Raw genomic sequence first — 26,510 nt, 5'->3', positions numbered from 1 at the left:
CCCCATTTTGTTTTTGTAAAACACTGGAAGTAAATGATTATGAAAACGAGGCTGTAACTTAAGGCATTTTAAAAGGAAAAATAATTACGTGCCATTCGGCATTTTATTTCAAAAGTATACTTTGTCCCACTTTTTTCACTAGCAAGAAACTAAAACACGAACCTTTTTTCATAAATATGACTACAGTAATCAGAACACAAAAAAGGGTCGTCAGCATTGTTAGATATTTAAAACAAGGTTAACATTTCCCCACTCACCTAAAAGAAAAATACTTTTGATTACCAGTTTATAAACATCAGATTCACTGGCCATGTTAACTGGTCCAGTAATAGAATTTTAATTCAGCAACACTTGTGAGTGAATATATATATACATGCATATATGTGTATATATATATTCATGATATATATATATAGAGCCAATGTATTCAACAGGCATTCCTCAAAAAAGTAATTCACACTTAATTGCCAGTTTTAATAAACACACTTGTTCACAGACAATCCTTGTCTTATATGAAGTTAGGCAATATCAAATGTTCTGTTATGGTCTCCATCTTCTTCGGAATCATCCTCTGAAGCTGTTGAAAGAAAACAGGATGATCAAGAATGATTTTAAGGGGGAGGAGAATGGAGGTGTAAATACGAAGCCAGAACAGCAATGATTTATAAAATAAAAATCCCAATTTAGTAAACTGTTTGGTCAAAATGGTAAGTTACCATGACAGGGTTAGGGTGGTTTGACTGAGGGTGATATCCATATACAACGTCCCCACCCCACACTTTTTGTTATTTTATAAAAATGAAAATGTTTAAAAATGTGGTTCAAGAATATTGTTCTAAAAAGTTTCTGAGACCAATTCGTGTTCATAGGAGCTAATGGTACATATACTAGAGAGAAAGTGAACTTAAGGCAAGTGTTCTCACACACCTGAGCAGAATCTGGCTTATTACTGCTGCATGTTTGATGCATCCGATGAAAATGAAAAAAAATGTACATAGAATAGTAAGTTATGGGTGTTCTTGCAATTTACATCAAAGCTATGTCTATACAATGCCAGGAAAAAGCTCCACTTAGTAAATAAAAACTTTATATAGACATAGCCCAAGTCAAAACAAATGGATTTAATAAGAAACATTTTGTTGAGATTATTCTTATACCTCTACACTGTCAGAAACTTATCATTTATGTAACATTTATTTCACTTATTAGTGACTCAGGAGTTTCATATAAAACATCCTGGGATGTCCTCAAGAAGAACGTACTAAAAAACACTAAGTATTCTGTAAACTCTGTGTGTGAAGGAAAATGGAAGTTCACAGAAAATAAGCGAACTACAAGCGGGGAGCAGAAAAGTTAAATGTGCACTCTTCTTGTATTAATACTGGAAAATTTATGAGCACCCAGCAAATGGAATCAAGAAAACTATTCTGTGTGTTGATGAAAACTCAAGTTTCCATATTTTAGTCTATTTGCTTATTTTGCTGAATTCATTTATAATTGATGGTATCAAACATATACTTAACTCATGAATGAGATAAATTCTACAGTTAAGTTATATGTGATAGTATGGAAAAACAAACTGAAAATAAAATAGTTTTTCACAGAAATTCTTGTTTTCTTTCGAGTAACTAACTCCACAGGAGAAAGTAATTCATTCAGAACCATTTTTCAGACTAGACTAACACTCCTAAGTACTACTTAAGAGTTAACATGTACTAGTAACATCTGTCACTCTCAGCTGAATTTGAGCATATTTTACCTCCATCTTTTTCCTCTCTCTCACATGTTGGGAGTAGACACTGTTATGTTTAGGAAACTTAATTCTAAATGTTAGTTTTAAAAAAGCAATCTAGGGAAAATGCACAGTGAAACAAATTACCATCATCACGCGTGGCAAAGTATAAAATATGATTTACAAAAGAGAGAGATCTTAGTATTCCCCCAAATTAAGGGATCAGTACTAAAGAAAGAGAAAAATGATTTACAATCAAATGAATTCCCATTCCATAAACCATTTGACTCCTCTGCTATTTTCACACAAACTAATTAAAATTGCAAAAATGTATTATCTGGTTATTAATACTTTTAAAACTTTAAAACATTAAAGACTTAATGACAAAAATTCATGTCTTAGAATATTCAAGGAATTAAAAATTTTCTGAGACTAAGTCCTTCTCAAACCTTACAGCAAAGGATCCTGAACTTTCTCTGAAATTGTTATGGACATTACAGATAACACTCCCAAATAGTCTGAAGATGAGTATAGAAGAAAATCAACTTGAGAGTACACAGTTAAAAACACTTCAGAAAGTGTACTGGAATCTGATCATGGGGAGTGCGTTACCTTGGGTGAAAAAGAACAATAACAAGTAGGGTAATCTTAGATTCCCAGGAACTGTTCCAGAGCCACCAATTTCTGTGCCCACCTGGTATGAAGCACCCTGGAGGTTGTAGGACTTTGAGAAGAGGGCAGGCTGTGCAGATAGATGCCTGTAAAGATTTGGGCATTAAGTGCCTTCACACAGGAGCCCAGGTAGAAGTCCTAATGCTGGAACGTGATCTTAAGAGATTGGAGCTGCTGGCGGAGCTGGCTGCCTATTAAAGGTCCATGAGGACCTGAACAAGGAGCAAAAAAAAAAAAAACCTATGGCTTCTGTTATGGACTAAGAATTAGGACTCTTTCACCCCTATTTTCCTGGAACTGTACATATAAGCCCAAGGAAAACCTTTTATGATCTAACAAAGCTAAATAACTTAAAAATTTCATACCAAAAACAAAAAAACAAACAAAAAAAACCCCAAACTAACAGATTAAGAAGTGTAGTTTGATTAGTAAACATGTCTTCTTTTTGATTACAAGTGTTAAAATTAAGATGATCAAAACTAAATTAAAAAAAAAAAAGGTAAAATGCTGGTGATTAAAACTACATCCTTTTGTACCTTAAAATTAGTATCAATTTTTAAAATATGCTTTTGAAATAATGTCATTTGCCCAGCCCATATTCCCCAAATCAATTATTTTGGTATTATTAAAAGCCTATAAATGAAGCTTTTTGGTAGAAAGAGTATATACTTAGATTATACTCTGTGGGTTTAATTTGCAATAAGTAAATTCAACAAGTCTGGGGAGGGGAAATTCCACCTACTTTCGAGATCTTCCATATGTGCCTGAAGAGTTCTTGCAAGGTTAATAAACTAGAAACAATGCAGAAAGAAATACAGTAGTTTAAATGTTGCAAATGGATCTAGAGAGAGAATCAGTATAGGAGATTCATTTCTACTTAAAAAGTCAAACATTTTAAGCCTTTAAAAAGGGATCTTTCTTCCCCACATCAAAAATTACAAGCTTAAGGATATTTTTTAAATGTTTTATATAATCATTATTAGTCATGTAGTAATTGGGAGCATATACAATAATTTTATCCAATGGTATTGTCTTCTTGCATAATGTAACACTTCAAAAAATTATGGAAAAAAAAGAAAACCTTTGGCATATAAACCTCAATGAATTCAATTTTAGTGGTCATTTAAAGAAAACACAGTATTTTCCTATCCATATATGATTATCTCTGGAAGCATTACATTTAATCCTCTACTCAAAATGATCTTAGTATATGTTATATGTGGTTTATTCATTTTGAAAAGATAAATCACCTTTCTAGAAATCATTTCATGGCTTAATTAAATTTAGGTGCTATGATTTCTAAAGTTCTTACAAGTCATCTTTGCTCAAATTCTGAATGATTTTGAGAATGGGTTTTCTTTCAATGATAACAATCAGTCATCTGGCTTACGGGAATAATACCCAGGTGATGATAATGTAAGAAAAAAGTTACCAATTTAGAAGCAGTGTTATATACATTGGCTTTCAATAATTTTCAAAATATTATACTGCAAAATTTTTATCAACAAAGTAACATGAAATAAAAAAGTTTGAAGGATGTATTTATGAACACATTTCCAGATAGAGAGTTCAGAATGCTACAGTAATGAGATGCAGATTCTAGCCCCTGCTATATAAAAAGCAGGCAAAGGAGGGTGTAAATGTCTTCAGGTACACTGAGGCAAACAATATCATTTACTTATAAATACCTAAGAAAGCGTAGCCTAAATATTATATTAAGGTAATGAGTGGTATACAGAGTAAATACTAAACAGTCTGCATCTTAATGTAGTTTGTAATATGTATGCTTACAAATTAGCAAAATGATAATCCTTCACAAAACAGTAACAAATAAATTGATGTTAATCTACCACACTCTTTAAGTTTTTGGAGTTCAATTTCAGGTTTGTAAGTTACACTGGGTTTTGAGGTTTTTTTAAATTAAAATGACCATTTCTCCTTGATCTCCAATTTTCTCCCTGATTTTCACTGAAATAAATTCCAATTACCTTTAAGAGTCAGAAAATTACTACTTTTTCTAAAATAGCTTTATGAGAAAATTAGGTTGCTTGATATAGAAGGAAGACAGCAATTTCTATTAAGTCTACAGTATCTTTATTTTTAAGAGTTCAACATAAGAGCTCCCCAATGAAAATAGATTTCGAACATATGAAACAATCTGCTTTCCAAAGCCAATGTTGCATCACACCCTCCCTTCTTCCCCCACTCCAATATTACTTACTCGAACACGTGTGCTTGGTTCATTTGTATTTCCCATCATATCTGAAAAGCTCTGTTCGCACAAGTGCAATAACACGACTAGGTAGAGACCAGAGCTGATAAACTCATACTCAGCCTTCAGTAGGGAAGCAAACAAGAGAAAAAGAATAAAACATTAGAGTAGACATGCGATTGATATCCACAATATACTGATAAAACTAGAGGAAATGTATTCATATCCAGGTCTTAGTAAAGAATACTGTGCCACTTATTAGAACAATAAGGCATCCTTCACAATTTACGTGAACATCCTCTCTAAGTCTCATGTAATTTTCCCTTTCGGTAGTGATTTATTTTTAAAAGTGGGGCTTTTTAAATCATTTAAAGGTAGAATGAATAATCTGGCTCTCCATAAAGCTCAATAACAGATTTCATTACAAAAATGGTTTAAATTCACTTAAATATTACCTTTTCCTCTTTAGCTAAGTCACTATATTCTGCAACTAGGACCTATTCAGAGAGGTCAATTGTTCCTTTTGTAATATAATTAACCTAAAGGCAAGAGTAAATACAAAAATGAACTAAGAAAGATAACTGAGGAACTGTTCCTTCACAGCATTCACAAAGAAATCTGCAGTGGTTCAAAACAATTCTTTGCTGCAAAACTGTTCTACTGTTTTGAAGCTAAGAGTACAAATCACAAATATAATGTTACTAAAAATCTAATCTGTATTTTTTATACAGTGAACTATCTGTAAATTGTACCTTTGGGCAATTAACTCATTTAAAGTTAAGAACTGTATATGCACAAGTACCACCTTCAATCTGATTATCAGATTCTACAGAGTATTTAAATTTGAAACTGACTTATTCTTTAAATGTCTCCCTCAATTACTTTACTATTTTTAAATTAAAAGGAAAACATTTATCTAAGAAAATATTTTAATGGTGACCACCATGAAAAAGATAAAGTCACTGAATAATGAGGAAATAAACTGCACTGAACTAATTATTTAATGAGGACAGTATATTAGATCAACAGAATCCATGATTCATATAAAACAAACAAGGTAAAGCCAGGAAATTTAATGAGGACTGTTCATTGTTTTTACAATGACTCCACCCAATATTCCAGGCACTTCTAAATGATTTAAGATTTATTAAGTGGGTCATTAAAATTCTAGGAGAACAATAAAAACATTCCTTGTTGAACTGAAAAGATGAAGAACCACCTTTAAGAGACATGATGGAACACTTAATAGAAGGAAGAATGGCAGGAGAAAACCATCCTTTGAAACCTACTCTCATTCTGAAAAGACAAAAAAGAAAATTTCTTTACATTATTCCACCTTTCAATACTCTTTCCCCTTCTATTTAAAATACCAATGTTCAGCACCTCCAGACTTCTTGAAAATTTAAGACAATTCCTTGCTGAAAGTGATAATCATTTTGGACACATGACTTATGAAAGAATAAAATTAGAGTGGCATCTGTGTTATATTAATTGCCTAATGTTTCATTCATTTTATCAGTGATTTTTAACTCAAATCTAAACAATTTGCTTCAAGGGATTTGAGAATCCATTTTAAGTTATATATATTTGGTATCTGTGTACATGTTTTAATCAATTTTCAAAGGCTAAAACTCCCACATTTTAAAAGTAAAGGGTAGTCTACAAAAGATCTTCTATTGCATGATTTTTATGAAATATCCAGAACAGATAAACCATAGAGATCAAATACATGTTGGTGACTGCCATGGAAAGGTGGAAGGAGGAGAAAAGGGAGGAACTGCTTAATAGGTATAGGATTATCTTTTGGGATTATGAAAATGTCTTGAAACTATGTAGAGGTGGTGGTTCCTTAATAACACTGCAAATGTACTATTACCACTGAAATGTTCAGTTTAAAATTGATTTTATGTTATATAAACTCTACCTAATTAAAAAAAGGGAGGTAGGAGTCCATTCTCTCTTCATTTAAAAAGTATTTTTCAAATGTTCATGTATCTTATCATGAATCATTTTGTAACATATATATTAACACACTTAAACAGTACTGCTCTATTCATCTTTATAATCTCCTTTAATGCCATTTCCTCCCTGAGGATTATTATTTAATAGGAAAAAAGGGGGGCAATATTGAGCTTCTCATTTTATCAATATAATTTAAGCATCTTAAACATTTAATTTATAACTTCAAGAAACAAAAATCAGTGATCAAGTCAATTATGGGAAGGGGCACAGTTATCAATACATGCCAAATATCTGAAAATAAGACAAAAATATTTGCAAAATTTTATTATCAGAGAAACCTTGGCATTGTTTATACTGGACAGCTAGACTGCTACAAATAACTGTAAGGCAACTTTTTCAACATAAAGTTAGAGGCAGGAATGGCAGGCATGTGGTAGTGTAAGGAAACAGGAGAAAGGGAGTTCAAGGAGTTAGATAGGCATATAAAAACTCCTAATACAAAAAATACAGAAACAGGATGTAAATCTAGTTTTTGGTGTATTTCAAACACATTACAAGTTAGAAGTATTTATAACTGAAAAAGTTCTGGAGAGATTAACTTTGGCATGCCCACTTGGGGTCTACTTTTTATACCTTTATTATTTTCAAGTTTATTTAGCAAGATTATGGTGAATTTTATTTTAATTAAAGCCAGGACTTGGTTATTCGCCTTTCACTTACGTAGAGCTATAGGGAAATTAAAAATTATAAAGCAATGCTTAATGCGGTAACAGAGAATTATATTAAGATTATTATTATCACTGTTTTTATTGCGTTAATGCAGGTTTTCTGACCATGACTTAATCTTTTCTTCAAGAGTTGTCCTTTAAGCATAGAACAGACACTTACCAAATTAGGCAAAATATACTAACTTGTTCATTTGCATGAGCTCTATGTAGTTCATGAATATCAAAATCCTCCAGGTTAAGTTGCAACTTCTCTTTACAGAGTTCACAGGTAGTTACAGCTTCTAATGAAGAACCTGGTAAAAATTAAGTTACAAGAAGAGCTTAGTTGTGATGCACAAAATATACCTTCTTGAAGCTTTTAAGTTTATAATATAGAAAAGTAGAAGAGAGTAACTCTATATTAATACCAGAAGTCAGCAATGTCTCTGAAAATAGCAATGTCTCTGATAAATGTTTTCCATAACACCTAATGAGCATGTGAGATCCTACCTCTATGGTATTTTAGCCTCCACCCATTACTTTCATATCTCTTACACTTTTTTTTCTCCAGATACCTTGATTGTGGGAAGCTGACAATGGAATGCCATGTACTTCCTGCTTCCTCCTTCAATACCTTGGCAAGATGGCATGAAAACAATGTTGAATAACACAGTATCCCCAAACAACCAGTCACTTACACCCAAGACCAGGAGAGAAAAAAAAAGGGGGCTCCACCTTTATCCAGATGAAAACAACTCATTTTTAGCTATAAAAGGAATTATGCTACAACATGGACACTTTGAAAATGTCATACTAAGTAAAAAGCAGATACTAAAAAGACAAATATAGGGCCTCCCTGGTAGCACAGGGGTTAAGCGTCAGCACTATGAAGCAATCTGTAGCTAATGCAGCTTGAGTTCAATCCCCAGCCAGGGAGGTGACCCACATGGCACAGCAGACCTCTCCTGTCTTGCCCACTGCTCCCCTTAGCAGTATATTTCAATCTGCCTGTTCCGTTTTCCACTCTGTCTCTGGTGAATCCTCTCAACCCCCAATCCTCTGGCCTGTACCCCAGTTCTTGTACGCATAAATAAACAAATCTTGAAAAAAAAAAATAAAAGGACAAATATTACATATTACGTGCTTCTACTTCTATGAAATGTGGTAACAAATTCAGAGGGAAAGTAGATCAAAAGTTACCAGGGATTGGGGGGGAGAGATGAGAGGGAGCTACCACTTAACAGGCATAGTTTCTTTTTGGGATAATGAAAAAATTTTGGAAACAGTGGTAATGGTCACATATTTGAAATGTACTTAATGCCACTGAATTGCACGCTTAATTATGGCCAAAAGGGCAAATTTTACATTGTATATATTTACCACAATTTTATTTTTTTAAAGATTTATTTTATTTATGCATATAAGAGCTGGGGTGTAGGCCAGAAGTAGGAGGGGGTGAAGGCCAGAGGTGAGGAGGGAGTGAGAGGATTCACCAAAATGGGGAGCAGAACAGGCAGATATACTGAAATATACTGCTGAGGGGAGCAGCAGGCGAGGCAGGGGAAGTCTGCTGCACCATGTGGGTAGCTCCCTGGCCGGGGGATTGAACTTGTGCTGCAGTGGCTGCGGATAGCTTCATAGGTTGTCTTAACCCCTTGCGTCACCAGGGAGACCCTGTTTTTTTTTTTTTTTTCCAAAGATTTATTCACGCATACAAGAGCTGGGGTGCAGGCCAGAGGAGTGGTGGGGAAGGGGGTGCGGGGGGTTTGAGAGTATCCACCAGAGACAGAGCAGGGAACAGAACAAGCAGGTCCATTGAAATACACTGTAGAGGGCAGCGGGCAAGACCAGAGAGGTCTGCTACACCATGTGGGAAACCTGCCTGCTGCAGTGGCTGTGGATAGCTTCATAGTACTGCGACTTAACCCCTTGGACCACCAGGGAGGCCTCTCAGTTTTATTCTTGTGGAACTGAGGTGTTCCACAACCTCACTGTTCTCACTACCTCAGACCTACTAAAGAATGTACAGGAGTAGATTTGAGGTATCTATACATTTTTGAAACTCCAATGGATAATTTTGATTAGTAGCCAGGATTGAGAATTAGTATTAGATCATACATTCAATCAAGCATTGGAGTCACTATTTCAAACTAGGTTATCTAATTCTAAAAAAGTCTAGGTTGTTAAACAATACAGTGTAATATCTGTTCTCCTGCCCACACAATACTAAACAAATTCAATTGTAAATACATCAGAGGGTGAGTCAAGTTGTTTCATTTTGGTAATAGCTAACATTTCTGGGCCTTTACTAAGCATCAAGAGCCATGCTGAACACTCATTAAATCTTAATAATACCCAGGAGCAATGACTAATAAAGCCTATGAGGCTGTTATAACACCACACAGCCAAGAAGCTTCTGCAACATGTGGAGTGGCCTGTCCAACAGCTTTGGAATCAGGCTAGCTTAGAAGAAAATATAACCCCTTTATCAAAGAGGCCTTTGCTATCATAAAGTTTCCAAGCAGTCTGATAATCTCAGCTTGAACAAGTTACTCAACTCTAACATATTAAAATTAAAAGTGAGGCCATTATCTCATATTCTATTTGCTATGTCACTGAGTCATTATGAGACCTTCAATTTCATGCAATCATGTACATTTATTAATCTAATATTGCACTTTTCTCACCCTTCTATTCATTTTACTATGTCCCCTGGTATTCGTGGTCTAATAAATTCTTTTCATAACCAATCTCTTGAAGTTCATACCTGCACCACACAGTGTGGCCCCAGAGATATATACTGTTCACTGTGCTACTCATAAATCCATATTTTTAAGCGTTTTTTCCTCCTGTGTACCCACAATTTATCATCAGTCTAACTCAATAGTCAATTCTTTATTTTACCTCCTTTGTTTGACCTCTCTGCACTACTTCACAGGGTTGTTGATGAAAACCCTTCCTCAAAACACTTTCTTCTTTCGGCTCACACAACACTACATTTCTTAGTTTTCTTCCTACCTAACCTCAGGTTGGCTCCTCAGATATCCTTCTCTGTTCTCACTAAATTTTTGGGTGACCCAGAGTTCTGTCCTGGGCTCATTTATCTGATATTTACTCTTGCTCATGATACCTAAAACTATACCTTTTCAGTGCTAATAGCTCCTAAAACACCAGGCTAACTACCTAGCTGACCTTTTCATATAGTTAAAGAGTAGTTCACATACAATATATTTTAAAAAGATTTATTTTATTTATTTATGCATATAAAAACTGGGGTGTAAGCCAGAGGTACGGTGTTTGTGTGTGTGTCAGAGAGAGAGAGAGAGAGAGAGAGAGAGAGAGAGAGAGAGAGAGAGAGAGATGATTCACCAGAGACAGAGTGGGGAGCAGAACAGGCAGATCTACTGAAATACACTGCTGAGGGGAGCAGCAGGTGAAGTCTGCTGTGCCATGTGGGTTAGCACCCTGCATAGGGATTGAACTCATGCTGCGGCAGCTGGTGATAATTTGATAACGCTGAGACTTTAAACCCTGCACCACCAGGGAGGCCCAGTTCACATACAATATTTCTAACACAGAACTCCTGATATGACCCCAACTCACTCCATTCTGTATGTGAAATGGGCCTCCCTGGTGGTGCAAGGTTCAGTAAATGGCACCAGTATTTACTTAGGTGCTTAAGACAAAAATAATGACCTTCCCTAATGTTTTTCTCCTTTGCTCTTCCAGACAATTCAGTAGCCAAGTCTTACACAACCTACCTCCAGAATACACCAGAACCCATCCATTTCTACCGCCATTATCACCAACTCTTACCAAGTATTCCTACAATAGATGCCTGGTTGGTGTCCCTGCTGCTTCTGTTGTCCCTCAGCCCTACCCCCAATCCTTTAGGCACATATCGGCCAAAATATAAATAAGATTATTTCATTCCCTTTCTTTCAAAAGCTTACCATCACACTATGAAGAAACTCAAGCTTCAGACATATTAAATGAATTAGCCTCTGCTAAACTGTTTCAAATGTGTCATCCCTCTCCTAGTCCACTAATTATACCCTGCCACATGGAGATGCATTCAGTTCCTCAAACACACCTAAGTTATTTCCACCTGAAAGTCATTCACTAGTTTGTTTCATCTGTTAGAATGTGTTTGTCCTCATTCTGAAATAGCTAGCTCCTCTTCCTTCAGTCAAGATGTCCTCACCTCAACAAGGCATTCTTTTAATACCTAATACTACCACCACATGAGCAAGTGCCTTGTCTGTCTTGTTTGACCACTCTATACTCCCTTTACCTGGAACTGTGCTGACTCCTGAACAGGCACTCAATAAACATATCAATTTTTACAGCAACATTATTACAAAACAAGGGCAATCAATCAACAGAGTAGACACAACAGCATCAAAGACAATAAATGTATCTTAAGGACACATAGCTAGTAAATACTAAGTATGTTTCTTTGACCTAAAAGGATCTTAAGGGCCTCCCCTGGTAGCGCAGCAATTAAGTGCTGGGTTGCGAGGCTGCCCAGCCTCTGCAGCACCAGTTTTATCCCCGGCTACCCGCAAGGGTCCCACCAAAAAAAAAAAAAAAAGGATCTTAAGTAGGTCACCAATAAAACAAATTACAGTTGTATTACATATGTATATAGTAATAGTTTCTTGGTGGAACTAAAAAATAGACTACTATAATTTTGAGAAGACTATTGCTTTTTAATGCACTTGCTTAAGAAATGATTATGGCACTTGATAAGTATAAATTTGATAAGCAGTAAATACTAGGTAGATCTGTTAACTAGAATGCATACATACATTTACCTATTTGGGAAAAAAATTGAGGACAAAATATACAAAAGGGTAATTCTTACCAGAGTTAATTTTGGCCTGTAACCACTTTTTCATACACTCTTGGTGGACATACTGTAAACTTCCTGTGCACTTGCATGGCTCTATCAGCAAGTTAGATGATGAGGCAGCTGCCATCTGACAAATTCTACATAAGTCACCTTCTTCTTCTTCAGAGTCCTCTAAAAGGAGGCTGGAAAAGAAGGCACATTTCCTGAACAGAGTAATCATAAATTTAATCCTGGTTTGTCATTTCCAATCACACCTGATAGCAAAACAATATGTCTGTTGGTATTTCTACTCAAACTCTCTTTAGGTGAGGGAAAAATAAAACCCACAATAAACAGCAATTACCACAAAAAACTGTTTCAAGAATGAAAACTTTTGGTATTTAATCCCAGTAAAAACAAAAGGATAATTTAGTTCTCCATTAACCCCACCCCCAGCAATTTTATTAAATCATGCTGATTTCTATAGTTACCTTTTAAAGTGTAGAGTTTCTATTAAGCTATGTCCTCTATTTAACAGGGTGACATGTACTGCTTAATTTAAATGCAAAATGACTGCTATCTAAGCAAAGTAATTTTGTTACAATCACTATTGCCTTACTCCACTGCTGGAATGGAAAAGATACTCAGCAAACTGAATGCTAAATTGCTACTGAAATATAACCCATATTATATAGGTTCCTAAATGAATCTTAGAAAAGATGTGTGGAGTGAGGAATAGATGTACAACCGTAAATGACTTTCACACCCTGGCTTAACCAGAGATAAAAACTCAAGCATAAACATTGTTTTCTCTTTAAACTTTCTTTTCATCTTAGTTTTGAGCATTTTTTACTTGCGAGACTGAATTTTTTTTACACCCTTATTAATTTCATTGTAAGTTGTCTTAAAATCCTCATGTATAAGCAAAAGATACAAAGGAATATACACAGACTCTATAATAAAATAAACAAATGCTACTTTATAAATGATCTAACCAGACAAGTAGAGCTGATTCACCTTGTTCCTGTCAAAATCACTAATGCTTTGCCTTTCGCTTATACTACTACACTTATATTAATGTAACTTAAATTAACTGAACTTTGAGCACAAGCAGTATAATAGTTACCACTTTCTTCAGAATTCAGCTTGCAATCAGAGGGAATTGCTATAACATTAAAGCTAACATCACTACAGTAAAATAAATCTAAGAAAGGAAAAACAGCAAATTTCAAACACAGGAAGAAGACAGTCACAGACATTATGAAGTATATAAGGAAAAACAGAGGAGTATATAACAGCCCAATGCCCATATCTGAAAAAAGTGTGTGAAAAGCCTTTTAACCCCAGAGTTAAGACTTAAATGTATCTCTTCTTAAAGTACAAAATAATCTAAAATAACAAATAATTACACTTTCCAACAATTTTATTATATTAGGCTTTTGTGAATAGGAAAAACCAAAAAATTATAGTACCCTAAAACCTTAGCTTTATATGGTTTTTCTTCCTAGAAGTGTATTTTACATCGATTAGTCTATGGCATTTTATCATAAAAATTATTTTAATAGATGGAAAAACTAAGTAAGTACACTAAGGTAACAAAATAATCCAGTTGGAAGTAAAATCGCTGGTCATTTATCTCTGCATTCTTATCAGAGATTTTAAATCTATCTTCAACTCTACAAAGATTTCATTTATAAAAAGAACTCTGAATTTAAACTGTTATTTCTGTCAAATATTAGATACACAGGAATATTCATTATACAACTTGGATTTCAAAAGCAGCATTTTTTAAATTTTGCAAGTGATTTTAATTCATACCAAGAAAGATCTGAGGTGAGAAATACAAATAAATGGAAAGTAAATCATCTCAGGAAAGGTTAAGACAGATTAGAAAATCAATGACATTTGGGCTTCCTGACAAATCAAATTTAGCACAAGTTGAGCAGATTTCTGTCTTCATCTGTATCCAAAGCTAATTAAAAGTAACCTTTAGTATCTACTACTGTTAACTTTCATCCATTTTACCTCTGAATGAGATATTAACATCTTACTGGACATAAATCTTAAGGGAAGAAATTTCAGGTATCAATGTTATGAGAAACTATTTTAGAAATAGCACTCTTTCTCTAAACTACTCTAGCTTTATGGGTTTAAGACAGGAATTCAATTTACCTCTCTTTTATTTTCTGTAGTCTTTCTGGATCTCTGGAAGGTGTAGTTCTAGTCTTATCACTTTTTCCATCAGATGAACTCCAACCTGAAGGAATAATATCTACAGTGATCATGACATTGTCAGTCAAATTATTCCCAAGTGCTGGGGGAACAGCAAATCGGAATAAGGAACCAGGAAGGATCCCTGTTATTCCTGTATTTCTTCCACTGTGAGTTGAATCTGAAGTGGAGCCACCAGTAGCAGCACTGCTTGATGCTGCAAAAGTTTGTGGTCCATTGGCAGCAGCCCCAAGGGGATCATTCTGTGCTTCAAGGTGAACCACTTCATTTGATTCTCTTCTAAAAATATGATGAGATCTAGATGGTATATCAGAGGTAGGTATCCTTGAAGATTCATCTCGTCCCTCCCGCCGCCTTCTAGAAAACAAAGGTGTGCATCTATTTCTAAGTGAGGAAGATAACCATGGTCCTGTATTTCTACTTTCAGATTCTTGGTTAAAATTCTCTGAATCTGGCTCAGAGTTATGATTTTGGCTAAGAGATGACAAACCCCATCTTCGCCTAAGAAATCGAAATCCCTGAGAAGCTTCAGAGGCCCTATTATCAGGAACATCAGAAGTTGATGCTGCATTACTACGAGACTGTGACGTCAAGATTCTTGGAGAAATATAAGAATTTTCAGAACTCAGTGATCTTGTGTTTAAAGAATCTTGACTAGATCTTCGTGAAAAAAAAGTAGATGACATACTAGAAGCTATACGTGACAGCAATCTCCTAGTTGTACGTCTACCTTCATTATCAGAAGATTCTTGAAATGATCTTTGAGATGAACCAACTCTATCTGAACTGCTCATGGCTGAGGTTTCATCTCTATTTGAAATATAAGAAAATCCAGCGTGTGTAGTGTTTGAGGGCGTTTCCAATTCTCTTGGAGAAAAATTTGATCTTAAAGAATTTCTACTAGAGTCCCTAGAACATGGTATGGTCTGATGTTCCGAAGGCATTTGGTGGTTTGTTGATGATGTATTCAATTGTAAAGTGCTCAATGAGTTCTCTTTTGGTCTTGCTCCCTGTGAATATGAAGAAGGAACTCTGTCTTGCACATCTATTTTTGAAAGAAATTAAAGAACAAATTATACAAAATAATGTATTATTACATTTCCATATATTAACTACCAATTGCTGCCAAAATGAAACTGGATTCAAACTGAATGCTGTCATATATCCACATAAATTACTACTATAGGAAACATAAATATAGTTCTCCTTTTATTCCCTTAGTAAAATCCAGTACTTCTGTATAGTCAAAACCACAATTTCAAAAGAAATATGTCATAACTTATGAGAAGCAAGCAAAACTTGAAAGCAAAACAGTTAAAATTACTATTCGGCTATGGCAGAAGACTATCTAATCGCTAAATAGATAAGGAATTTTAAATAAGTCAAACAATTTAATGTAAATAACTCTCTAAAAAATACAAGTAAAATCATCCCAGGAAAAGCATGTTTGAGAGATTTTTCTCACTATGCAGTAACTTATCACCCTTTTAATTTTACAGCAAACCTCGCTGAAAGCTAAGTTTCCTCAATCTTTTTTCTTTCAAATTATCAGTAGTAGTTATCGTCATCATCAGTAGTTTATCCATCAGATATACCTTTGCTTTTAAATACTGGCTGGGAGCTAAGAGTCAGAAGAGATCACTAGCATCTGCTTTCTTACTTTTATTTTTTTTTGTCAGTTATTTACATATGTATATACTGGAGCACATTTTCAAACCTATATATGTATGAAGGCTTCACTCACCCTCCACCAAAACTTGAGTGTCAATGTCCCTTTCTCCCCCAATCCTCCCATCCCTTTCCCCTCCATTCCCTAACCTAAAAATTATTTTTGCCAGCAACTACTTTTGAAAAAGTATACCACTGGTGGTTATAACACTCAAATAGGTGAGAAATACTTTAGCATTCCTTATAAAGAATACTCATCCACACACCTAATTTAAGAACTAAATTGCTACTGGTCTAATACATAGAGCCTCATGAAAGGATGAACTGTTAAGTATTATGGAGGGGATAGATCTATTCTATCCTCTATTTTATCCCCTCCCCACACCAACCTACAAATTATGATACTCTCTACTAAAGTTCTCTATCCAAAGTCAAACAAATAAAAGCACATTTTCATTTGCATTATATTTAAAAAAGGCTTCACCCAATAAAATTTTTTTAGACCCAAACTTTTAGCTATATATACTGGCAGAAATAGTGTGCATCTTTATTCAACTGAATAAAAGAAAGGCACATTCATGTTAAACTAAAGTCATTCTTTGAATTAAAACTTAAAACACTGATTTCTAGCATTAGTTCAGAATTTCACTGTAGTTACTTGTTACACTACGTAAGGCAAGTTACTGCAGTTATATTGCAGCATATAAGATTTACTATATTCAGACATACATTTTTGAAAAACAAAGGTAAAAATATAGGCAAAAGGAATCTGAATATTCATATATAACTATTTTAAATGGTTTGCATTTTTTAAAGCAAAACAAATGTGGCACTACTTATTAAGGAGCTCTATCTTCATAACATTCACTTCCTTTATTTTTTTATACCATAATTTTAATAAAATACACATTAAATGAAATTGGAAAATGTAACATCATTAGATAAGCCATACAGAACAATATAGTTTATACATACATGATGTTGTGAAATCACCACTTCGATGACTATAATCCATAAGACTACTAATGGAGGAATCTGCTCTCCTATCTAAATCTCTCCTCTCTCTCATTAAGTCAGTTCCAAATGATCCAAGTACCATTGATGAAGATCTGGGAACTTGATTATGCCTCCAAGAAGAATCTTAAAATAATTAAACAAGTTTTAATTCAAAGAAAACTTTTTAAGGTTTCTGACAACAAATCTTGAGCATTTGTAGATAGTTTACTGTTATATAAGTGGGAATCCCTACAGTTACATAGCTGTAGTCAGAAACAAAATTCAGCAAAATGAAATTATTCACTAATTTACTCATAACTTATAAAATTATTTCCTATTCAAATACAGTCTTCTCTAATACTAAAATGTACCCACCTCCCAATCTATGTGAATGTCTCTACAATGTATTACTACACAATGGTGGAAAAATGAATGCAGAACAAAAACGCTGTATCAAAATGAAAAGACATCCTACTAAATGGAAAAGATGTGCATATTATCTGTCTGACAAAATGTCAATATCCAAAATACAAAAGGAACTCATAAAGCTTAGTAATAAAAACAACGAAACAACCCAATTAAAAACTGGGCAGAGGATCTGAATAGACATATCTTCAAAGACATACAAATGGCCAATAAGCACATGGAAGTTTGTTTAGCATCTCGTTATGAAAATGAGACATCACCTTACATTTGTGCCAATAGCTATCATCCAAAAGAGAAGAAACAAGTGTTGGAAAGTATGTGGAGAGAAGGGAACCCTCATATACTGTTGGTGGGAATGCAAATAAGTGCAGTCATTAAAGAAAGCAGTATGGACAGTTTTCAATGAATTAACAGAAATTCAAAGGGCTATGCACGCCCATGTTTAATGCAGCAACATTTATAATAGCAAAGAGATGAAAACAACCTAAATGTCATCCAGATGATTGGATGAAGTTGCCGCATATACAAATAATTGAATACTATTCAGCTATAAAGAAGATTAAAATCCTGCCATTTGCAACATTATGGACAGACCCAGAAGGAATTATACTTAGTGAAATAAACAGATAAGATTTAATAAAACAAAAATAAGCTGCTGGATGATTAAAACCAATTAGTGGTTACCAAAAAGGAAAAGAGGAGGTGTAAGTAAATATGGAGAGAGGGACAACTGACAATCACGTAGTGAAGGACAGAATTAAACTTCAAGTGACAAATTTAATGTAGTATATACACATGCTAATTTTAAATAATGCATTCCAGAAAAATAACCATTACAATGCAATGTTAGCCAAAAAAAAAAAAAAAGTGAAGTTTGCCAAAGATACAGAATCTCATGAAAAGTCAGTAAAAGTGATGCTGGAGAATAGCCTTATATCAAACTCAAAGTCATTCTGGAAAGGAAAATGTTTTATGATACGTTAAAATACTATTTTGTCAAGTGGCACTATTATTACTATCACCATACCAGGTTGATTCCTATTTTAAGAATTAATATAGATAGTAATATATTCTGGCAATTATAATCCAACTTTGTTAAATATGACTGCATTTAAGAATAAATTTAAAATTAAATCTCAAAATTTTTTTCCCCCTCACTATCTTGAAATTCTGTTTTTCCTCTCCTGGTCCCAAAAGCCTTAATGCTATGCCTTCAGAGCAGAGAACAAAAATATCTCTGAACAACGGTGTTTGTATACAAATTTAAGGTCAGTCAGCAATTACCTAACACAGTACTCAGTAACTTTCAGATGGGCATGCCTTTCCTATGGTGGTCTGCCTATCAAAATAGAAAGGAATTGCTTTAATCTAACTCGTAATACATATGTGTTTCAAATTTTATTCAACTGTGTCATCACAAGCCCTGTCTCACTTTAAAACTAAATTTCAAGTTTTGACTAGTGTTTCATTTGAAATGAAGTTTAAGTGAGGAGGGAATCTCCTTGCCCTCTCAATAAAAGATCTTTCCAATTCTCACAACAAATATGTGTCTGTGAGTACAAAATACCAACCATGGAGCTTTATGGATAAGTCATCTAAATCCCAGGTTGGTCAGGTGACTAGTACAATGCCACAAAGCTAGTTAGAGGGCTAGAATCACAGTTTTGGAATTCTTTGTATAGAACTTATACTAGAATACTAAAAAATGTTTTGTTTAAAGAATTATTACATTTTCTGAAAATAAAGACCATATATAATGTTTTAGTATTTGCTCAGAAACTATTTCTAACATGTCAGTAAATCTGGTTTTCACATAACAGAAAATTTATATGTTCTGTAACAATCACAATATAGGCCACTTTTATCAATTTTATTACTATACTTAACCGCTATCCTGTTTACTTAAATGAAGAATAATTTCAGTTCTAGCATTACCCTGGTGGTGCAGCAGTTAAAGTCTTAGTGCTACCAAGATATCGCCAGCCATTGCCGAGTTTGACCCCTCAGCAGGGAGCTATCCACAGGACATAGCAGACCTCTCCTGTTTCGCCCACTGTCGACGCAGTAGTGTATTTCAGTGGATCTACCTCTCTGATGAAATTTCTCACCCCTGCACCTCTGGCCTACACCCCAGTTCTACCTTGCATAAATAAAAATAAATCTTAAAAAGAAAGATTTGTGAAATGCCACTACCTTATTCACCAAGAAACAAGTGTCTTACACGCACTTTTTGAGGCACTTTGCGAAATATATTGTCTTGTGAAAACCACATAAAAAATGGCTTATTCAAATTTAATTCTCACCTGATACTGCATTCAAACCATGTCCAACACTTCTCCCAGCTGAGGTAGATGTACAGTTTGTACAAGAAAGCTTAGGTCTTTTTGAATCATGATCCCGTTGCTGGTTTTGCGATCTTGAGCGAGCTCCCTGAGTTATCTCAGATTCACCAAACCATGTAGACTGAAATGGTGATGCAGATGCTGATGCTGATGTAGACTGTGAGTTAAAAAACAAGATTTTAACAAAGGAATGACACCTGCATTCAGTATTAAATTTAATGCACAGTACTCCAATAAATTCCTAACGACCATTCCTCACAAGCACATTTTTCTTTCTATCATACAGGTTTTTCTTTAGTCTTTATTTCCCCCTTTTCATCCTCTTGTCTCTACTTTTACATACTGTCACTGTACTTTGCCGGGCAATCAATCTAATTAAGACTTTTATGTAACTATAGATACTAAGTTAAGAAACAGTGAAGAGCAACTTTATAATCTTATAGATGGACAGAATACCTATAGATATACAGGCACAGATACAAAATGACTGTGAATATTCTATTATGAAATAAGGTTTTTCAAGTGAAAAAGAAAAAGAAACTGGTGCAACCACTATGGAAAGCTGTGTGGAGGTTTCTCAAACTACTAAAAATGGAGCTACTGGGCCTACCAGATGGCACAGCAGTTGCGCGCGGGGCTGCGAAGCTGCCTGCAGCCTCAGCAGCGCCAGTTTGATTCCCAGCCATGGGCAAGAATCCCATGTGGCGTGTAGACCTCTCCTGCCGCCCGCTGCTCCCCTCAGCAGTGTACTTTGTCGGTCTGCCTGTTTTGCTCCCTGCTCTGGCTCTGCTGAATTCTCTCACCCTCCCGTGCTTCTGACTGTACCCAGTGCTTGTATAAATAAATTAATTTAAACAAAAAAATGGAGCTACACCATATGACCCAGCAATTCCACTCCTAAGAATCTACCCAAAGAACACAAAAACATTAATTCGAAAGGATACCTGCACCCTTATGTTTATTGCAGCACTACTGACAATAGGTCAGATGTGGAAACAAACTAAATGCCCCCAAACAGATGACCAGATTAAGAATACGTGATGTATATACTATTCATCAATCAAAAAAGACAAAACTCATGGCATTCGCAGCAACACGGATGGAGCCGAAAGAGATTATGCTCAGTGAACTAAGTCAGGAGACAAAAAAATAAATATCGGGGCTTCCCCGATGGCGCAGTGGGTTGAGTGTACTGCTGTGAAGCTGTCCACAGCCTCTGCACTACTGGTTCCGATTCCCGGCCGGCCAGGGAGTTCCCACATGGGGCAGCGGACCTCTCCTGTCTCAGGCCCGCAGTTCCCCTCCGCAGTATATTTTGGGCCTTCTGCCTGTTCTGCTCCCCGCTCTCTCTCTGATGAATTCTCTCACCCCACGCCTCTGGCTGGACCCAGAGTGCTTGTATAAATAAATAACTCTTAAAAAAAAAAAAAAGATCAATGGCTTCACTTATAGAAAGACTATAGGGGAACTAAGTAAGGGATCAGGAAAAAAATAATAACAAAACTAACAGCAACTAGAAACCGGAGACTTTCTGCAGGGGCAGGTGAGGGAAGGAGATCTAAACAGGGGGCAAGAAGAGCACAAGGGACTATGGTAATGATTCTTGGGTAAACTGGTGGTGGGAATTTTACGAGGACTATACCTGAGAAATCAAATATTGTATAGAAATGAACACTGATGTTTCATACACACAAGACATACACACACACACACACACACGCACACACACATATTTATTTTTAAGAAATAAAAGCCACTACCTCTAAAAAAAAAAAGATACATTTGGCATACAATTTTTAATTGCTTGGAAGATAGTAAAGTCTAAATTGAAAGATGGTGGTCTGTAGTTTTCACTTCTAATTTAGGTCTGGTTTTGGGATCTGGGCAATGCTGGCCTCAAAGACTGAGTCAGGAAGTAGTCCCTTTGTTTCTACCTTTTGAGAGACTTCATGGTAATGCTACAAAATAAACTTTGCACATACATAGAAGAGCAGAGGATGAAGAGCTGAAATAGTAAAATAGTTCTTAGCTTTATTTTTCTATTATGTTGCCCAACATCATAGGTCATCAAAGAACTCTAAGTCAAAACTATATTGAGATACTACCTTGCACTAAAAGAGTATGGCTAGAAACAAAATGGTCCAGTCAGTTTGGAAAGAGTTTGGAATTTCCCTAAACTAATTGAACATACAATTATTCAGTAATTACACTTCCACCCAAAGTAACTGAAAACATAAAAACACGAATCCACACAGCAATTTGCTAATGAACATTTATAGGTGCATTATTTACAATAGCCAAATGGTAAAAACAATCAAATATCCATCAGTGTATGAATAAACGAAATGTGATCTATCCATACCATGAAATACTATTCAATGGAAAGATTAATGTTATATGCTGCAAAATAAAGGAAATTACAAATGTTAAAACAATAGTCACAAAAGACCACTTATGTTTTTATATATATGTGTGCAAGTCCATAATAGGGAAGTCTATAAAGACAGATAATGGCAGATCAGTGGCTTCTTAGGTAGTGCCTGGTAGATGGTACCAGATAGGGAGGGGATAAGACAGCAATAAGATTTGGGTTTTTCTCCTTGAAGTATAAAAATCCATCTGTGAAGTAAAGCTACTAAGATTGACTGAGGCGATGGTTGCACAACTCAGTGAATATACCAACAATCATTAATTGTGCACTTTAAATAGTGAGTCATACAGCATGTCACTTACATCTTAATAAAGCTATTTTTTAAAAAAAGAACCTTAAATAATTGCTGCAACCATCCTCTACACAATGCTTCATTACAGGAAACTGTATAACATACAGTAGTGAAAGCAGATCCAAAATGAAATGCTCTTCCTTGGCTCTTCATTGCCTTGATTCAATGTCTTCAGTATGATAACCAACAATTTCTGCTTTGAAAATTTTCCAATAACTTAACCCATAAAAAACAACTTAGAACTTTGTCATCACCTTTGTTTTACATATTCATGGACTAGAGAGTATCCATTTCCACACTATCATGAAGACATACACTGTTATTTGCGTGAAATAGTCTTGTACTACAAGTTTAGTACTTGGCCTAGTGAATAATTTTCTCAATTATCATAAAAGACATTAACTAATCTTAAGAAGTCAGGGCCTCCCCGGTGGCGCAGCGGTTGAGCTCTGGGTTGCGAAGCTGCCCGCGGCCTCTGCGGCACCAGTTCGATCCTCAGCTGCTCCCCGGCCACCGGAGGAGGGTCCCACATGGCGCGCAGACCTCTCCTGCCGCCCGCTGCTCCCCTCAGCAGTGTACTTCGGTCCTTCTGCCTGCTCTGCTCCCTGCTCTGGCTCTGGTGAATTCTCTCACCCTCCTGCGCTTCTGACTGTACCCAGCGCATGTATAAACAAACAAAACAAAGAAAGAAAGAAAGAAAGAAAAACATGCCTCTATTAAAAAAAAAAAAAAAAAAAAAAAGAAGTCATCCATGCCAAATGTTTTTTCTTTTTACATTTTAGAAGGACAGGTCTATTAGGAAGAGGACAAAGAAAAAGAGAGGCACCTACTTAGTCACAGGCAGGCACAAGAGCTACTCATCCACACCCATTTTTATGAGAAATTCAGGTCAGACACATCATTTATATTAGAAGGACTTAGGAGTCCATTTATCCCTCAACATACTCTAGGTAGTTAATATTTAGATCGCTTTAATGCCCCTTTGCAATGATTTTAATGACCTGTACTTTGGCATGTTATTGTTTAGACTGTTTTACCTACCAAGAAACAGTTTCACGAAACTAGGTAAATACTATGAATACTAACTACACTGAAGACTCTGTCCATGCTGTCATTCACTGTTCCCTTTCAGACCAAATGGCCAAACATGGTTCCCTTAAGGAATCCATAGTATTTTCCTTACGAATATACACTGGTTGTGTTGCCTGTAATCTCCCTAACTACTTGCTAAAACAAGAGTCCAAGTTTAACTTTAAAATATGGCAGGGCTTATGAATGCCTTTCAGTGTAACAACCTTGACCTGTTTTCAGGATTTCACCTGCATTTTCCTATTTTCAAAATTACTTTCATTTTCTTGTTTAACTGTGTATGTGTATACGTCCATCTTGGGAAGCTACCCTATTAATAGCAGATAAGCAAAAAATGAGCAACAACTTGTTGATTTTTTAAATTCTTGAGAAAATATACTATGCAAAATGTGTAATGATACTAAGCTTTTTTTTTTAAATTTATTTATTTATACAAGAACCGGGGTACAGACCAGATGCGCGGGAGGGTGAGAGGGCTCACCAGAGACAGAGCAGGGAACAGAACAGGCAGACTGATGAAATACACTGCTGAGGGGAACAGCGCGTGCAACAGGAGAGGTCTGCTGCGCCATGTGGGACCCTCACCAGCTGGCCGGGATCGAACTGGGGCTGCAGAGGCTGTGGACAGCCCCACAGCACAGCGCTCAACAGCCTGCACCACCAGGGGAGGCCCAGATACTAAGCTTTCTAATAGGTGATCTATTAGCTAGAAAAAATGTAGATAACTATAAAAAGCAACTATAAAAAGAACCTGATAAAAGCCTAATATTAAAAACTAAAAACCTCAACAAAGCAATCAAGTGCAGTGGAATTAGTGGCTGCTTAAAATTAAGTTACAGAAAAATTTGTAACAGTAAGATTGTCAATTACTCCCAAATTTTTACTTTTAATAATGAATGATAGGAATTAAATTTTCTTTTTCAAATGTATCTAATCTACTTACTGTTACCAAAGAGGTAAATTAGTATGTAACAGTAAGTTAGTTAGTTACTAAGTAACTTACTTACTTTTCAATTATTCAAATTGTAAAAAATTCAACTATAGTAACAGAAATATCAGTGAGATTAGTAACAGAGACAGGCCAGTTACAAATGGCAAAGATTCAAAAGATACTCAGGAAATCCATTGTTCCGGAACTTGGAACCTACCTTTTCCCAAAGAAAAAATGAAGTCTTACATTCTTTAACTCAAGTACATTATATAATAATCATGGGACTATAGTAAACCATGTATCTTTTCCAGATTTCAGAACTTTATGAAATGACATAATATCTGTCCTATTTAACTAAATTTAAAACTGAAAAATATTCTATAAAATGTCAAGTACAATAGGGGATTCCATATTATTTAATTTATAGTATAACTGATATTGATCTAATATTCCCTATGCCTGACTCTCCTTTCTGAAACTTCAGCTTCACTAAGTATCAGGGAATAACAATGGAGGTATCATGTTGTAGACAGGTGGAAGAATGCAAAAGCAATTTTAAAAAAGTTCCTTTTGATACAAAAAGATCTCTCAATCATTCAACATATTTTCTTAAGTAATCTTAAGACCATTAAATCAAAATTATACAAATTGCAATTTAATGTTCTGATAAAAAATGTTCTATACCTCAAAAGATATTACCTATTCAGACTAACAAAGTCAGAAAATGACAACAGCAGCTACAATTATAATTGGTAACATCTGACTTCTAAGTTTCAGGCACTGTTGTTCTAAGTGCTTTACATGTCTTATTTCTTTCAAATATTCTTAACATAAACTGTATGAGGATGCTGCTCTTGTCACCATTTTACAGAAGAGCGAATAGAAGCAAAATTCTTTGCTTAAGAATACAGAGGATTCCCAGTTTCTAAATCAAAACTAATAAAGCAGGATAGGAATAGTTGATTTCTGACTGGTAATGTTCCTATAACCCATTAAAAATAGTTTGCAACTGAAAAGCATTATGGGAAACTCCTACATGTACAAAACTAATTAGTCTTATCTTTCAAAGTGATTGCCAATAAATTTTCTAAATATTTCAAGACTTTTAGCACCTAAATTATTACAAAAATAAATCTAACAGTCAACATTTATAATGTGAACATTCATTTTGCTGCATATTTACATTAATGTATTTTGATTATAATTTCTCAGGTCCAGATGACAGTGTTATAAATATATCCAACTACTTTTCTAAAATCAAAAAACAAAAAAAAGGGCCTCCCTGGTGGCGCAGCGGTTGAGCACTGGGTTGCGAAGATGCCTGCAGCCTCTGCAGCACGGTTCCATCCCCAGCCACTGGGTGAGTGTCCCACATGGCGCGCAGACCTCTCCTGCTGCCCGCTGCTCTCCTAAGCAGTGTATTTCATCACTCTGCCTGTTCTACTCTCCGCTCTGGCTCTGGTGAATTCTCTCACCCTCCCGCGCCTCTGACTGTACCCCAGTGCTTGTATAAATTAATTATTTTAAAAAAAAGGTTCAAAGTTGAACCTGAAGATTCAAAACAAAAACAAAACAAAACAAAACAAACAAAAAACAAACCAAAAAAAAAAAAAACATGTGGCCCAAAGGTTTTTGAAGAGACTGTGTGCATATATTCCAAATTAAAATATTACCTGATATTCAGGATCCAATCTAAATGAAGAGTCTCTTGAGTGATAGGCATCATTTAAACTACTTCCTCTGCTTCCAGACATCATCCGAGCACTTAAAGAGCTGGAGGATTGAACAGAAATTCTTCTTGGAATCCTTGAAGGTTTAGATTCCATACTTAAGGTTCCTGTAAAATGCAAATTTTGATTAATTGCCTTTGGGAAAATGTGCAAACCTTAGGATTCTTAATCCTCCTTAATCATCAGCTCAAATCAAGAATTAATCAAGCAAACTATAGCTGGCATGGGTAAACTGTGAGACTGTCATCACCCCT

The 26,510-nt window shown here is 35.3% G+C and overlaps 1 protein-coding gene across 6 annotated transcripts; it reads right to left on the bottom strand.

Moving 5' to 3' along the window:
• Positions 1-299: 299 nt before the first annotated feature.
• Positions 300-26,355, bottom strand: MARCHF7 (membrane associated ring-CH-type finger 7; the record flags this gene model as incomplete). 6 transcript variants are annotated; one of them, XM_084239287.1, is made up of 10 exons in its annotated part: positions 565-577; positions 2,345-2,486; positions 3,147-3,195; positions 4,626-4,739; positions 7,490-7,599; positions 12,153-12,322; positions 14,292-15,396; positions 16,995-17,159; positions 19,745-19,940; positions 26,200-26,355. In XM_084239287.1, 10 exons carry the CDS (start codon positions 26,350-26,352, stop codon positions 565-567), a joined length of 2,217 nt encoding a protein of 738 aa, XP_084095413.1. The 6 variants fall into 6 exon arrangements, with proteins under 6 accessions (XP_084095414.1, XP_084095410.1, XP_084095411.1 ...); XM_084239288.1 differs by lacking the exon at positions 2,345-2,486 and having other exon boundaries at positions 300-577; XM_084239284.1 differs by lacking the exon at positions 2,345-2,486 and having other exon boundaries at positions 300-577; positions 19,745-19,934; positions 26,200-26,352.
• Positions 26,356-26,510: the final 155 nt, after the last annotated feature.

Source organism: Talpa europaea, assembly GCF_964194135.1.
Source record: "Talpa europaea genome assembly, chromosome: 1".
NCBI classification, from domain to species: Eukaryota; Metazoa; Chordata; class Mammalia; order Eulipotyphla; family Talpidae; genus Talpa; species Talpa europaea.
The sequence above is the reverse complement of the archived record's forward strand: the minus strand, read 5'-3'. Positions and strand labels throughout refer to the sequence as shown.